At 35.4% G+C, this 16114-nt stretch overlaps 1 protein-coding gene across 2 annotated transcripts in view; it reads right to left on the bottom strand.

The window, feature by feature from the left end:
- Window positions 1-11713: 11713 nt before the first annotated feature.
- Window positions 11714-16114, bottom strand: part of UBE2W (ubiquitin conjugating enzyme E2 W) — a 34674-nt gene continuing 30273 nt past the window's right edge. The window contains exon 6 of one of the 2 annotated variants that reach the window (XR_012040848.1): window positions 11714-15253. Coding sequence is in view for 1 of the 2 variants with exons in the window: in XM_072852334.1 (XP_072708435.1) it covers window positions 15240-15253 (14 nt within the window). In the remaining variant the exon portion in view is untranslated. The remainder of the gene's footprint in view (window positions 15254-16114) is intronic. The other variant, XM_072852334.1, reaches the window with a different exon arrangement.

Below are 16114 nucleotides of genomic sequence, written 5' to 3'. Positions count from 1 at the left end.
CAGGGATTTTTTAAATCCACAACAAAGCCAGGTAGAAGCATCAGAACTTAAAGCAATGAATTTCCTATCTGATTTGCAAGACTGCAGTGACAAAACTCTTCAAGCTTAGAAACAAAACCAGATTTTTTTGGGGGGAAAAGATGCCTATTTTTTTTACTAGGCAATTGCATTTTAATGATAGCTTGGAGAGTTAGAACATTAGATATAGCAAATGTAATTTAAAAACCAACAGATATTTAAGTCAGGATCAGAATGAACCCAGAGTTCCTGTTTCCTCCAGTATCTGTTATTCCATAAGATCTTTTTCTTCTTTTTTTTTTGAAATCATGATGTGAAACCAAGCGGCGGATCAGTACAACAACTGAGCAAAAAAGAAGATGCAGCCTGACAGGATTCCCAGGTGCTCATGGTATAGACACACTCCAATAGCGCATAGCCCAAGTGAATTTTGGTAGTAAGCTCATATTATAGACAATAATTTACACACCAAATACATGTAATGACACTTAGCAGCAGGGCTGTACTATGAGTCTCTAAGAGATAGCAAGGTTTTATTCATACTAATAGAACACTAATATGACATTTATAACTTATTTAAACACACTTTGGGAACTCAGCATTTGCTAAGACGGTTTTATACATACCCGGTATTCAGCCGTGGTAGCTTGTCATCCTCCCCTTCTTATTCCTCCGTTGTTTAGTTTTCTGTTTCTGAGATTCCTTACCCCTTATTTCATTTAAGAACTGAGCACAGAAGTACACAGCATAATACAATCTTATTTATGCTTCTGATATAATTTAGCAATGGATAATACTGCAAATACTTTAGCAATGGATAATACTGCAAATACTTTTCATAAGGCTACTACAAGTTTTTGCGTAAGTAAAGTTCATTGAGATGCTGAATCACGATGATGTCGTCTACAAAAGTTTGTGGGTTTGGGTTTTTTTTTAGTTTGTTGGCAGTGGGTTTTTTTAATTATTTACATCAAATTTTACTTTTTACCTTACTTACTGTTAGTTTCAAGAACAACGCTATAGCATAATGTCTACTTAGTATCGGTGTACCTAGCAGAAAAATGCACTCAATGAATGTCAGCATCAGGTTACAAGGAAAGGTTTCTGAACTTTCTGTAATAGATAGATATAATTCCAACAAGACTCTAACATTTCCGGTCTGTGCTATTATTTCAATACTTAACATTTTTATAGTATTGCTATTATTACACAGCTAAAAGCTTAGTTTAAAAACATATCTTGAACTATATGTATTAACTCAGAAGAGTCTCATATCTTACACATTTCTGTGCTGCAAACAGCATATAGCTGAAAGAAAACTGAATACAAAAGAGCAAATTTTATCTGAAAACTTACCACATACATATATTTTAAATACACTGACGACTTCTAATCTAATTTTGTCCAGGTATAAAACAAAGGATCAAATATTTTATAATCATTTTAAGTCCATGATAGTGTTTTGCTTTTTAATAAACTTCCTATATAATTAGAGCTTTACATATATGAACAACTAAGTTGCATTACTAGCTGCTCTTTAGATTTACTGTACCTTTATGGTTTTTTTTTCCCCTACGTTGAGATATGGGATAAAGGCTAGTCAGTACCTCCAATAAGAGCAGCTTAATAGAACCTAAAAACTTATTGATTTTTGAAAATAGGAGATGGATAGTTTGTATATACTCATCCACTCTACTCCATTAGTACACAATGGGAGTGTCATGACTTGCCTAACAATCTAGTTTCAGTAGGTAAGTTGTTAATAGGAGTGATTAATTCAGTATGCAGTTTGAAAACAAGAGGAAGAAAAAAAAAGCCACACTAATGCCTAAATGCCTGCACAAATGCCTAACTGGGGGAAAGGGTACAGAGTAATTCCATTTGGTCTGTATACACAAGTGCAGGACACTTGAAGACACTTGGTCTTGTCATCTTTAACCTCAGATTCAGAAAAAATAAATTGGCACTTTCAAGCTGACTTGCCAAAATCAAAATATTTTAATTTTAAGTGATAAGTTTTATTATTAGATTCATAATTTTTTTTTTCTAAAAAGTCATCAAGAAATGAGTTTCCACCCCTCAATACACACTGGTGCAACAAAACAAAACAAACAAAAAAATGCACAGTGGTGTATTTGACAAGGAGATGGACAGAACCACAGAAGCAGGAGCCTGCTTTTAATCAATACATTAGAAACAGAAAAATTTGCTGGAAAGGACCTCTGAAGGTCATCTGCTCCACCACCCTCCCTGCCCCCTCAAAGTCGGGCCAACTTTAAAGCTGGATCTGACTTTGGAGTTAGCAGGTTGCTCAGTCTAGTTCTGAAAATCTGCAAGGATGGAGATTTTACAACCTCTTCCAGCAATCTGTTCCAGGGTTTGATAAAGTTTCTTTTTAGCTGTACATTTAAAATTTATATTAAAGAACTTAGATTATATTTTGATACTGAAGTTGAAAGAGTAATTAAGCCAATACAGAGAGCTCATAATATATCCATAGGAAGTGGATAACGCATTATTTATATTAGTCAGTCATTCCACTGAATGAAAGCCTCTAATAGCTTAATACCAGAAGAACGGGTTACTTAATTTTTTTTTAATAATATTTTTCCTATAACTAAAAGCTATTAGAAAATCAAAAGCCAGGAGTCTGGGATTATATTTGATTAAAACCCCATATTATTAATAAACCTAAGTCTAATCAGACCACTGCTCTCCCCAATTACAGGTGCAGAACTGTGACTATGAAAGGAGATTTTTGACTACAATGCCTGTCATACAAGTGACTAAAACAATTTATCACCTTATGTAGGACATAGAATGAGAGACATGAACAAACCAAGATACAAGCAACTTATGAGTAAATACTACACAGAGTTTTCTCAGGTAATAGTAACCATTTATTCTTTATGCTCCAGTGAAGATGCACGAGCACCAAACTTTTAACAACTCACATAACACATTATCTTTCATGATTCACGTCTAAAATTAGAGTTCCCTAAATCAGATGAATCACACAATCACTTCAAGAATCTAAATGAAGTGAACTAGAACTTGCGCTTGTCAGCATATATTTAATTTTTTCCATCACTTCAAATTGCTGTTAGTACTAAGGACATTGCGCAACCTCTAGGTCCTCATCTCCTTTAGCAAGTATAATTTTTTTAGAACACACCGAAGTGAATCCAACCAAAACGATGTGCTGATTTTGCAACTACAAGCTTACATCTAGGTCTCTTGCCATCGAGTTATCAAAGCCAGTTCTTCCATTTGTTGGCCCGCTGACCCAAACTCAGATCACTTTGCAGGTAGAATTGTATTTCTCTGTAATTATTTGCTCCCATTGCTCTCATGCATCAGTGCTGGAAATAGTAAAGCCTTGTCTAAATAAAAGCTTTACCCTTTTAATAATGCCAGTGAGATTTAAAAATTATACTGGTAAATTATTTTATAGTATATAGTAGGAGTTGTATTACACATTCAGAAAACTTGACATTATTTGTGATCCTAGTTCATGTATTCAAAACTGCATGAAAGCTAGCCCTAAGTCTCTAGTTTTAATTTGCACATTTAATTTGTTTTGGGTTATAACAACATGACTGGTTTTTCATCAGCTATTTCCATCATTTTCCATTTATTTTCAACACAAGGAACTGTAAGAACTTGCTGTACAGTCATCTGCTTCCTTACAACTACAGAAAATGTGATTATGCATATTTATGCCTATCTAGTTAGTATGCATAGTAACCGTATAAACTCATGTGTGTATATGCACAGTTAGTTAATACACGCAAGTTCGTCATCTATGTTGAATACAGGGAACTTCTTATATTTCCTATGTGTTTTCCAGATTTAGAAAAGCCTAGGTTTGGATTACTCCTGTAAAACAGAGATCACAATTTTAGAATAAAATCCAGATAATTCAGGTCAATTAGGGCTTCAAATCTCATGACTACAGGCAATGAAGACAAACGTAAATACAGTTTGATGAATTAGCAAGAATAATACCAGAACTACCAACCTGAAGATCATGGTGTATTGATTTTCTACTACAAAGCACACAGTCAGACATTTAGGAACGGCCCACTTCTGCACTATTGGGCTTTGCTACTTCATGAGAATACATTGGCTTTGCTCAGGAGAGAAGTATGGGAAAGCCAAAGTGTAATTACAGGCCAGAGAAGCAATAGATTCTGTAAGATTAAATTCCTGTTTACAAGCCTGTTTGGTTTTTTGGTTGGGCTTTTTTTTGTTTGTTTGTTTCGCTTTACTGATAGCATTCTGACTACATAAAAAGGCCTTCAAACAAGTCCAGATATGATGCTATCTTCATTGACAGTGTTATATGAGAGCATCATGACCATCTTGAAGTGCTCTGGATCCTCATTAGTGCCTCTCACTGCAAGCACAGATTACAGCAGCATACTTCAAACACAACCAAAACTCCACCAGTAACAGCGCCCATCTGTCTGTACAGCAGCGTCAATACTAGGTACATTTACTGGCATAGTTGTGCTGGTGAGAGATTGTACCTAATCATACCTATCGACACCTTTACAAGTAGCAGACCAGGTCACAGAGAAGCAGGGAACAGGCCTTTTAAATCCTGAAGGAAGTTAAGGCCAGTGTTGGACATGAAAATTAAATATTTCACTCATCGCCAAATACATTCTTGTACCGCCATTAAGTTTACCTGATATAGTTAAGTACGTGTAAAAGGACACAACTAGTCTGGAGAGAATTAAATCAGTAGAAAGGTGCTTTGCATTCTGCATACTTCGTTTGCTTTTCCACCCAGCTATGTAAATTACACTGCTACAAAACATGTTGCGTACTTCACTGACGATCTTATATATTCCATACCACACCAGGACAGTTAATGCAAACAAAGCCTAACCCTCCTAAAATACTCATTTTATTGCAGGACAGTGGAAAAATTCTGCAACAAGTTGAAAAGGACTTGAATTTCTACCATTTTGTAGAAGTAAAAAAATTACTTAAGGCAATTGGGCAAGATCATAAAATTATACAGTAAGTTAAACCTGTATTAAATTAGTAAGCTTTTAAATTATTCTCTTGGAAAAGGACTATCTTAGTACCTTAGTCACACATGGAGTTAAAGAGTAAGCAGAAGAGAGACAGAAATTCTCTGTACACAGCATTAAGCAGACTCTTCATACAGGAAAAGGCTCCCCCCCCCCAAAAAAAAAAAGCAAGCTTCACAAGTTACTAGTATTGTAAACATGAATCAGTAATGACATAAAGGGTTTATCATAGTCAATGGGAGCAACACTAAAGCATTGCCTACACGTGCTCATAAGTATAGAATCTCATGAAGGGAAACACTAAAAGCGAGGACAACTGGCAGCATTGTCACTCAAATGATGTTTGTTTTTAGAGGATTACTGATGCCTTCAGTTTTCCATTGATACTATTTCCTGCCAGCATACACTAGCTTCGGTCTCAGTTTGCCCAATTTTTTAAGTGACAGCTCCCAGAACTAGATGCGTGCTACTTTTAGGGATGGCAGCAACATACGGCTTCAAAACATGTGAAGTGTTACTGAGTAAACAGTAGGTATTATATCAGTTGGAAATACAGAATCTATGCATCTACACCTACATCAAATGCAATTTAACTACTTAGTTTCACCTGCAAAGTAGCCATTTCTAGGTGAGCATGCAGTAAGTTTGCTGTATATTATGTATGTTATAGCCACTAGCGTTGTAACTTTTCCACAGGACAACAGTGAATTAATAGTATAACAACGTATTTTGAAAGAGACATTAATTATATTTATGTTAGGTTGGTTAAAGCTGTTTGGCTTCAGAGCATTTGACAATCCTGTCAAAATGAAGTCTCCGACCCTTAGTAAAAGTTTCTGGGGGACCGCTAATAAAATTATAAATTACTGGCAGTAATGAAGCACAGATTGTCATTTATGGAATCCAACTAAAATAGCTGGACTAAATTCTATTACTATATAAAAGGAGTAATACAATTGACAGTAAATTTTGCAGTTCAAACTTTGTAATTTTTTTTTAAATGACCGGTCAGCGCAACATTCTCCCATTAATAATAATTTTTTTAAAAAAAATCTTATCCTGCATTGTCACCAAATCATCAGTTTGCAATTATGTGCTAGCTGTGCCAGCACAATGGGAGTTTGGGGGTTATAGGAGTTCTAGAATATTTTGAGAATTAACACAAATGCCTTAACTGGATGTTTCTGCTAAAATGCCGCTGTATAGCACTTAATTGAGCCAGACCTTTCCCACCCATCCAATAATTTACCAAAGGCATTCATTTTGTGATGACTGAACGTTGCTGAATGTGACAATTTAAGCAAGAGTAAACCCCCACATAATCTGAGTTCAGTGTTCATTTAATGAGAAAATAGTACAAATCTACTACCTGAACAGCAGTTAAAAATGCTTGAAAAGGGAACATCTTTGACAGATATGTACGTTTTTCAATTTCTCTGGAAGTTTAAACAAGTGCAGTGCCCACATGCCTTCACAAGAAGTTAGCGAAACATCCCCAGGTCTGAAAATGCTTTGATCCTTCAAAGCCATGTTAAGACTAAACACAAGCAATCTACAAGGCACTGTGTCTTTACAGATAGATGAAAACCATCCCACGATTTTCAAATCAGTTTCCTCACTAAACCTACACTTCACTATGGAACTCAGTATATTATTGTTTTATATATAGATTTGATAAAAGAAAAAATTAAACAGAAAAAACACCTTAGATAATAAAATCCAAATTTGGAGGGAGGCAGCTTGTAAGTTTCTACTTCAAGACAAAAGCTAGCAAATTCTCACTTCCTTTTCTCCAGATTATTTTTAATGCATTATCTTTAAGAAAACAAAGAATGAAAATGCAGAAGTTGATGGAAACCTGCGCTTTTAAATGAAAAGCTATAAATAATTAGGTCCTTCATATCAAGGACAGTAAAATATACAGATCAAGATGGATATACACTAAAATCAACCCCAGTTAATGCATGGCCTAAGCAAGATTTATTAATCATCATCATCATATTAATCATCATTAATCATATGTAGGTATGCACCTACATATAAAACTACTGTGGAGACCAAAACCAAGAAACAAAGCTCTATGACAGAAACCATCAGTGTTCTGATGCAGACCATGCAGCAGAACTCCTTTCCAGAGGCCAAATCCTGCAATAATACTTTGCAAATAAGAGAGAAAGAATTAAGTAAATGCTTTATCTTGTGACAAACTCCTAACAGTGACAGGACCCTTCACTCAAAATCAACCAGCCTTGAAATGCATAGAAAGCTATCTCGCCACAAAACTGTATGGAATCAGCTTATCCAAAGTTCATCACAAACTTTCCAATTAGATCTTTGGTTTACTCCAAAGAGAACCCTGAGACATTAAACATGAGGTGCAGGGATGCTCCAGACTGGGCTGGCTGGCACAAGACAACTCCTGTCATACTTACCCAGGTACATCCAATACTAGATAAAAAGTTTAGATGGATTTACACTTCAGAAAGCATTCAGGAAGACCTAAGCCTTACTATATTGCATGCTACAGCCACTAACGTAAGGAAACTTGCCTTCTGGATGAAATGACAATTTATATTGACATCTAAATGGTAAACCTCTATAATGTTCACTTTCAAAAAGTGTTGCACAGAAATTAGTTTAAAAAAAACCCCAACATTAGAAAGTAGCTGATGGGGAAAGTACAGAAGTAGGTTACACATTTAGATGAGCATAAGAACTATTCAGAGAAGTTTTTATGGAAAAGTATCACAAACTTTTCTATATAGTATTCCCCAGTAGTACCTGAGATACCAGGAAGACATGAATGATGTCCAGATATGATTCAGTCTATTCCTACAGACTAAAGAAAGGAAGAAAACTGATAGAAGGAACTTTCAGAATTACAAAAACACATAGAAAAGTGCTATACCAGGTCTATTTTTCACCTGCAAGACTTCAGAATCTCGTCAGGCACAGTATGAAGTCTACTTGGCTCACAGTTTACTAGGATTTCTGGATAAATTATTGCAAAGGCAAAAAGAAACCTACTACCTCAGTTCATGGAGAGGGCTATCCATCCCCCGAGTTGTAAAGTTTGATTGGACCAGTGGTTTTCCTTAGTATAGCATATCCCAACAAACTCTGATACTGGTTTTCATACAGGTCCTTGATCCTTCAGTTGCATTGTGACCATAGTTGCATTGCATTTACCCTCTTCTACTTTTGAAGAGCTTTGTAATGTAAGAATTACAGCTTGGTGCAATTACTGATATCCTCTTAAAAAAAACCAAACAAAAAATCAAACACAAAAAAACCCACACCAAAATCACACCAAACAAAATCCCCCCAAAAACCACAAACACTGTGCCACCAGCCACCGATTCTCTGAGAATCTTCAGAAATCTATCGAACCTAACCTCCAAGAACTGGCTGTTCCCCCTCTCATTTCTCCCTCCCACCCCACTTTATGAGCATAGCTTATCTCCATATGGTATCCTCATTGTGTTAGTCCAGACAATCCTGTGTTGGGATTGATCTTCCAAATACTCCTGCAAATTGTGTTGACTATTACTTGTTTAAGGAAGCCGAAGTCACCTGTTACTCCAGTGTGATGCTGAAGACAGAAATACTGCTTGGGGCATATGATAATGCACAGATACATAAGAGATTAAAAGAGAGTTATAGTCTAAAACTCAGTGTGATACAAACCACATGCAAGGCGATGCCCTCAATTTCTTTTTTCCCTGTAAACTAGAATCCTTATGCAAATCAAGTCTTCAGGCTCAATATACTCTAAATCATCTGGAGACTGGGTGTTTTGTCTTTGTGACTTGTTTACTTAGTGACATGTACTTCCTACACTGCTCCTTTCAGAGTACTAACTTCAATAAATCACCTACACCCAATAAAGGTGTACTTTATTTTGTGCATGTGAAATATAGCTACCAATGTTTTCTGTAGACATATGGACAGTTTAGAGAATAAGAAAGAGATAGTCAAGAGCTATTCACCCTTCATAACCGGTCAGAATGACAGCTGTCACACACTCTTTACTGAACCAGTACAAATAATAAATTGAGATCAAAAACATCAGATTTGAACCATCTTTTGAACAAGACCTTCAGAGGAAGGGGTGAGATGAGGAACAATGTGGTTTTGTCTTGAAAGCCTCCTACCACAGTGCAAGAATCCTGTTCTTTAAGCATACAATAGAAAAATGAGAACTGTATCCGAGACTTCTGCCTCAAGTGTTTTCTGTATTAGAAAATGACTGTACCACATTTGACTTTCTATGATTGCCTTCCTTTTGGAAAATAACTGGGCATTTTCTGAGCAGCTTCACTGAATCTTTAACTCTATATTTGATTAAGGTTTGACGACGCTAGTCTGATAAAAACTTAACCAAAAATATCCACACAGAGCAATGCTAGCAGCCTTGCTATTTAGAAAAAACAAACCCCAAAAAGCCAACCAAAAAAATCTTGGGCACAGAAATTCCAGGCATCTAAATGGAGAGGTAATAGATCACTTGAAGGCTTTGGAACAACTTCAGAATTTTTACTAGAAAAATAGAATTACAACAAATCCCCTGCCATAGATTGTCATAGGCAGTCCAGATCTCCAGCTCTCAGGCTTCTCATAGCACATAACTCAGCTTCTGCATAAAACAAGGTTTCTAGTACTTTACATTATGCAGAAAAGTCTAAAGATATGAATCAGATTTCAGCCATCACCTCCCAAACCCCAGCTGCACAATCCTTTCCATTTCTTGCACGAGCTCTGAAACTTGATTATGCAGCAAGCTGATTCAGTTCGCTAATTGAGAAGAAAGATTCTCACTTTTTCTTCTCAAGTCTGTTTCCTACTGGTTTAACATGCTAAATCATCTCAGGGCAGACTCGGACAATAAAGCTAGATGCAAGGTAGGAATGTGAATCATGAGGCTGGAAAGGAAGGAGGAGTACAAATTCCTCCTTTTCAGTGGCAGTAGCTAAGACAAGACACTGAATAGCAGGAAACCTGCTTGATTTTATCTCTAAAGACAAAATGCCCTGGAGAACTGCATTAGCACCATCCAGGTAATATTGTAGCCCTGGGAAAAGAAAGGGCCCAGAATGTTCATCTGAACAGATTTAACCCTGAGCTACTTGGCAGAAAGCACTCCAACGGGCTCCAAGAGAATAGGTTCCCACCGGCTGAAGACAAGACAGAAGTTTTGAGGTCTTACCACGGAGATTTTAAATACCAAAAGACAGACCAGCATGAGGGAAGCAACTGTGGTCAGTGTTACAGGAGTTCAGACTGTAACATCTTTCTTTGAGGCTATCATTATGGTTTTCAGTTCTTCACTGAATTCCTATTCCAGAAAAGTAGAGTCTCTTGTAAGCAGTTCTTTCACCAGCAGAAGTAAAGAGAAAAATGACACTTCAAAAGACAAAGTTACACTTACAGATTAGCATGTACGTAAACTGAAGGGGGTTACATACAATCTAACCTACTATCACTGACACACACCTTAAGAGCTCCTATGGAGTATTATACTACAAAGGCTGTGGACAGAGGCTTATAAATCTGATCTCTACACTGACAACATACACTGCATGATCAATTGATTTTGCATTTAGTTTTTGTTCTTTAAATACAAAACAATTATCTGAATGAAACCCACACAAGTTTCTAAGGAAGCCACTTCATGACAGCAATTACTTTGGAACTACAAAGTTACTGAAAATGCTCTTGCTTTGCAATTTAAAAAACTCTCACTTCAAGTAGCTCCAGAGAGAATTTCTTAAGTTGAATCAACTGCTCAAAACCCCTCAAACACTACCGTAAAAGTACTTAAAATCTGGAGGGAAAAAAAATACGGCAAGTGAACAGAATATCCTGCATTGCTATTATCAGTAAAATGAAATAAAAGTATTTCTGAATTATATTTTAATATAGTAAAAGAAGGCTCATGATTTTTCTACTCCTCCAATTTTATTAAGGTTTTTTAAAGCCCAATGGTTTGGAAAGTTCGTAGAAGTCCTGGAAACAATAGGCCAACACACAAACCAAAGTACCTGCACACAAACCAAATCCCAACTCTCTCTTCCCACCTTGCTGTGTAGCTGCAGCTGAAGATGGAATATCACTAATGCAACTTAATTCCCTTTATCCAGTTCAACACTCAACTGTCCAGGTATCACTGCTTATGAGAACAAATCCAAACTGGATTGAGTGATTTGGATTAAAAGTAACTGGTTTTAAAAGCTAGTTCATTCAAACTTATTTTTTTTTAAATGGTCAGGATTTGTGAGTGTGCAAGCACATCATAATGCCAAACTGCTTTACCAGAAGAGGCAAAAACTATACTGGCTTCCCCTCAACGAAACTAGAAATGATATAGCTGCACTATTGCAAAGCTTTTAATATCAATAGGACATCTTCTAAGAAACATCAGTGCCACAGGTGGTGTGTCCTCCGTCCCTGCCCCCCCCCCCCCCCCCCCGCTTTTAAAAGAGCATTCATTTTAATAAATATTTATGTATAAAAACAAACAAACAAAACAAAAAAACAACCACTGAGAACAGGACTGGAAAGTCTTATTATTAATTATATTTGAAACCTTTCCTGACAGACATTTGTTTAATCTGTTCTTTAAAATTTAATTACTGACATGGGAATTTTATGGTGTCCTTAGACCATACCTTTAAAACCTTAGATGTGAACTATATTTTGTCAGACTTTCAAATAAAGTAATAACTAAAAATCAAACATCCAGAACAGTATTCTTAACACATGATACATGAATTAAAAAAAACTTAATTTTCCACAAAAATAGGTTTTTTAGGTATCAAGACGGTGACTTACTTTTTCCAAAACAGAAGCCATCATCTCTTGAATAAAAAAATTGTACAAAAGTGAAAGCAACTATTGATATGAAGCAGCAGAAGTTTAACAGTCCTGACATATGCTAACAAAGTAACAGAAACTCTCTTCCCACAAAAATCCTGGATCTGAAACTCCTCATTCAGTATTTGAGGTGTTTGTCAAATGGCAAAGAACCATGATAAGGAACTATTTGATCATCTACGAGAAATGAAAGCACATCTTAGTGATTTATTTTTTTTTTAAAGAAAATTTCCTTCAGCTGTTACAACAGATACCCTCTGGAGAAAAGAGGAAACACCTCACTATTATCCAAATTCCTCCCTTGATATCCATCACAGCATTTTGCAATTATTGACAGCTTTGTCTCAAGTAGCTGAATGTAAGGAACAGTGCTTCTGCACTCCACCATGAAAAGGTCCACACGTATTTCCATTCAAGGGTAGTAATCTATTTTAAAACAAGAATTTATTGTGTTATAGTATAAAGACACTAAACACAAAGCGTTTAACAACATGAACATTGACACAAAATAAAAGCAAGATTGTTTCAAGCCAATTCTGTAACCATTTCATGTGAGAAATTCCAACTGAAATAAAGTTACATACACAGGGTCACCCTACGGAAAGGATGGCACCACCTTCATCTAATTCAAGCCCTCTTTCAGGACATCATCGCATTGTCAGAATAGTTGCATTATTTTGAGGGCTTGAGTGGTATATAGGCTTTGTCTTGGCCCTCTGTATATAGGTGAACTTACCCACAGATCTACAAGAGAACCAACGGAGGCATTTCTACTGTAAACTAAAAGACCTGAGGTACATTCTCTTCTAACCTACCTTGCATCTTTTTGATCTAAGTATATCATAGGGGGGGTTATTAAAGAGCAGCATAAATTTGGTTATTTAACTTCATTGTAGTCCACGTGATAGGTCAATAAAACGTATAATGCTTTGCACTACAACGCACATCTTCAACAAAATACATACAGTATGTAATAAAGCTTCTCTGAAACCATGTATTGTAGTATGGCAAGCCACCACGTGAAAAGATACATGAATCTGAGAAGATGTACTTGAACCATTTCTTCAGAGACGTTACCTTGTGTCACAATAAGGTCTCTTTGCTGTGGACTATTTGATAGGATCCATTACGTGAACCATTCATACATGAATTTCTCAAAGATGCGTCAATCCTTTCAATCAATAGAGCAGTTAACATGAATATACAGATTAAGTATCAGAGTACTGCTCTTTCATATGAACCATTTCCAAAAATAACCAGTTTGATTAACTCACAACAATAAAATTTTGCTAAACAAAAAGTTAGGAACAGAACTATTTCATTTGCTTAAAATGATTTTTTTTGGCTCTTAAAAGAAATTGAATTCTATGTTTTAAAGGCTCATTGTGAAAGTATATATACACATCAAATTTATATCCAAAGCTAGATTTTATCATTGAGTTTTAAAGGCCAAGAGATATTGTCAATACAGTAGAAAAAATAGCAGTTCCTGAAGCATATTGTAGCCTCACTTCACTGGCAATATCTGTAATTCAGTTGCTGTACAAAATACTTCTCTGAAGCAAATCCATCTGAACTCTATCCACCCTGAGTTAAGCATCTATACTTTTTTAAAATGTTTTAAACATTAGGTAACAGAGAAGTATGTACAAGGCTATAAAACTTGTTAGTTATCATACAGTAGTAAGAAAAAAAAAAATCAGTATTTTCAGCCAATTTTCTATTTGTTATTGTAGTTATCCATTCTGGGTTGGGCGGGGGTTTTTTTGGCTTTTGTTTGTTTTTAAATCAAGTAACTACTTGATTTAGACATTCTTGCATTAATCATTTGAATTTTTTTTGAGTGCAACAATAAGGCAACAGTAAAAAAAAGTTATAGAAATTTTGCATATGTGTAAAGGTATTAAGTTTATAAAAGTGCTTCCTAAAAAGACAACCTAATTGCAGTATCAAAATATTACAGAGTGGTGAGAACAACTATCTATTATTTCAATAAATGTTGCTCCATAGAAAAATGTCAATCTGATTTTAGGCTTTTTCCCCTTTTTTGGTGAAGTAAAAGCCTGGAAAAAAATTGTTATGGCTGTGTGGGACAAGCAAGTTAAGAAAATATACTTTAGTCTAAACTTAAATAAGAAGGTCCACACTTTTTTTTCAAAACATTAAGCCTCTGTCAAAAATGTATTTTTTTTTCTTTTTATAGTACAGGATTAAAAGACAAGATGATGCTTACAAGATAAAGAAATAATTTACATGAAAATATCTTCTGACAAAGCTTTTCAATCAAAATATTGTTTTGTAACATTCAAACATGACATACAACAACAAAAGAAACAGTGAATGCAAACAAAAAATGTTATATGGATTGCTTTCAAACACATAAATAAATGAAATATTGGTGTAGGCAGTAGGGCTCATGCTGATGGCTAGCAGGAAATAACAGTGTGCAATCTATTTGGAAAAAGCTCTAAAGTACAAATTACACGCCCAATTACGGACTGCAGCAAGTTCAGTTATATCACTGCCATCCTCTCCTATCTCCAAAATAAATTCTTGATTAAATCACTCATACCCTAAATTACTCATACCTTTGCTTCAGAGATATGAATAACTATATACAAAAGTAGTTTTATTTCACCATAGGGATAACATTGTACCTCTCTGCCAATGTCACTTGAAAAACCTTCCATGTCAAAACAATTTGACAGCAGATAAACAATTTAATAAATATGCAATGATCTTATTACAGTCCTTCAGCTAAGCATGGTAACTCATGCTGCTAGTTTTGTGATCACAGTGCATAGAATCCAAATATAAAAGAATGGGGTGGCTTTTAAGGTAATGGTCAATTCCTTGCTTATAATCCAAATATATCCAAAACTTTCATAAGCTCTGTCATGCATCAATCTTTTTTGTGGCAGGAGCAAAACCTTTTCCTGGTACAATGTCCATTGCCGGCAATGGATGCACCAAAACCGCCAAGGAGCTCAGTGTTATTGCACAATATATGAAGACCTGGAATTCTTCCAAAAGCTTAAAATAAAAAATAATGGAATTATTCTGACATTTCTGGACACCTGCATTAATACTGTATGACTAATAAAAGCATGTCAGTTGCATGGACTGAACCAGCGATCAACATGCGCCCAGAATGCACACTAGTAAAAATGCAGTCAAAGGAAGTAGTCTTCATTGCCTATAGGTCACTTCCAGTCAAAGGTTAAAGTTCAAAGACTGAATGATCAAAGTGCTCATTTTCTCAGTAGGACTATCTTCTGCTACGAGGATCACAAAATGGTGGCATCAACATGTGTCATCTTTAAAATAAAAGAAGAGTATTTATGGAAAACATATAAACATTCTAAGTCCAAATTAGCAAGGTGCTGTACACAGAAACAATTCCTAGCATAGACAGTAACATGCAGTGGAAATACACAGATTGAATAATTTTGTGTTTTTGTTTAATAATGACTCAGGAAAAAAAAGAAGAGAATATCAAACATAAAACTTCCAAAATACACATACACCCCCAAGCATATTATTATCAGAAAATATTCCATTAAAAGGACAGTAATTTCCACGTTTGATATTTAGAAAGCCACTCATTAAGAAAATGAAAGACCAAATATGCTAAACATTTTGTCCCCTTAAAGTACAGCAGGTCCACATCAGTTATTAAACTGAGAAATCTTTTTATATGGAATATATAGCAATAAGAGCTGGCAGAATGGGCTTCTCTTCATGCATTCTCAACCTTTTATACATATATATATATTTGTATATTCAGTTATTTCTCAAAGATCAACACAAACTATAGCTGACAATTATGCAAAAGTAATAGGTTATTACTGTAATCCTAAAATCTTAAAATGTGAAAAAAAACTTACTTTCACTAAATTTTAGATACTGTGATTGGACAGAACTTACTACAAAAAGAAGAGTATTCTATGCCAACCTTTTCTGCATTATGCTCAAAATTAAAGTAAATATTTGTCTGGAAAGCTCTCCCTTTTAAACTTTCTCTTCCACACATTGACCTGCAGTATATTTGCATCTGGTAACAATAAATATTAAGCTTGTTAAGAGAAAGCAAACTTACTGTCTGGTTATTTTTAATGCACTTACTTGTAACCTCGCGCACCTAGAAAACAGTGTTTTCACTGTTTACAGATTTAGTA

This window comes from Ciconia boyciana, chromosome 2, assembly GCF_034638445.1.
Source record: "Ciconia boyciana chromosome 2, ASM3463844v1, whole genome shotgun sequence".
In the NCBI taxonomy this organism is placed as follows: domain Eukaryota; kingdom Metazoa; phylum Chordata; class Aves; order Ciconiiformes; family Ciconiidae; genus Ciconia; species Ciconia boyciana.
Note: the sequence above shows the minus strand (reverse complement) of the source record. Positions and strands in the feature narration are given on the sequence as shown.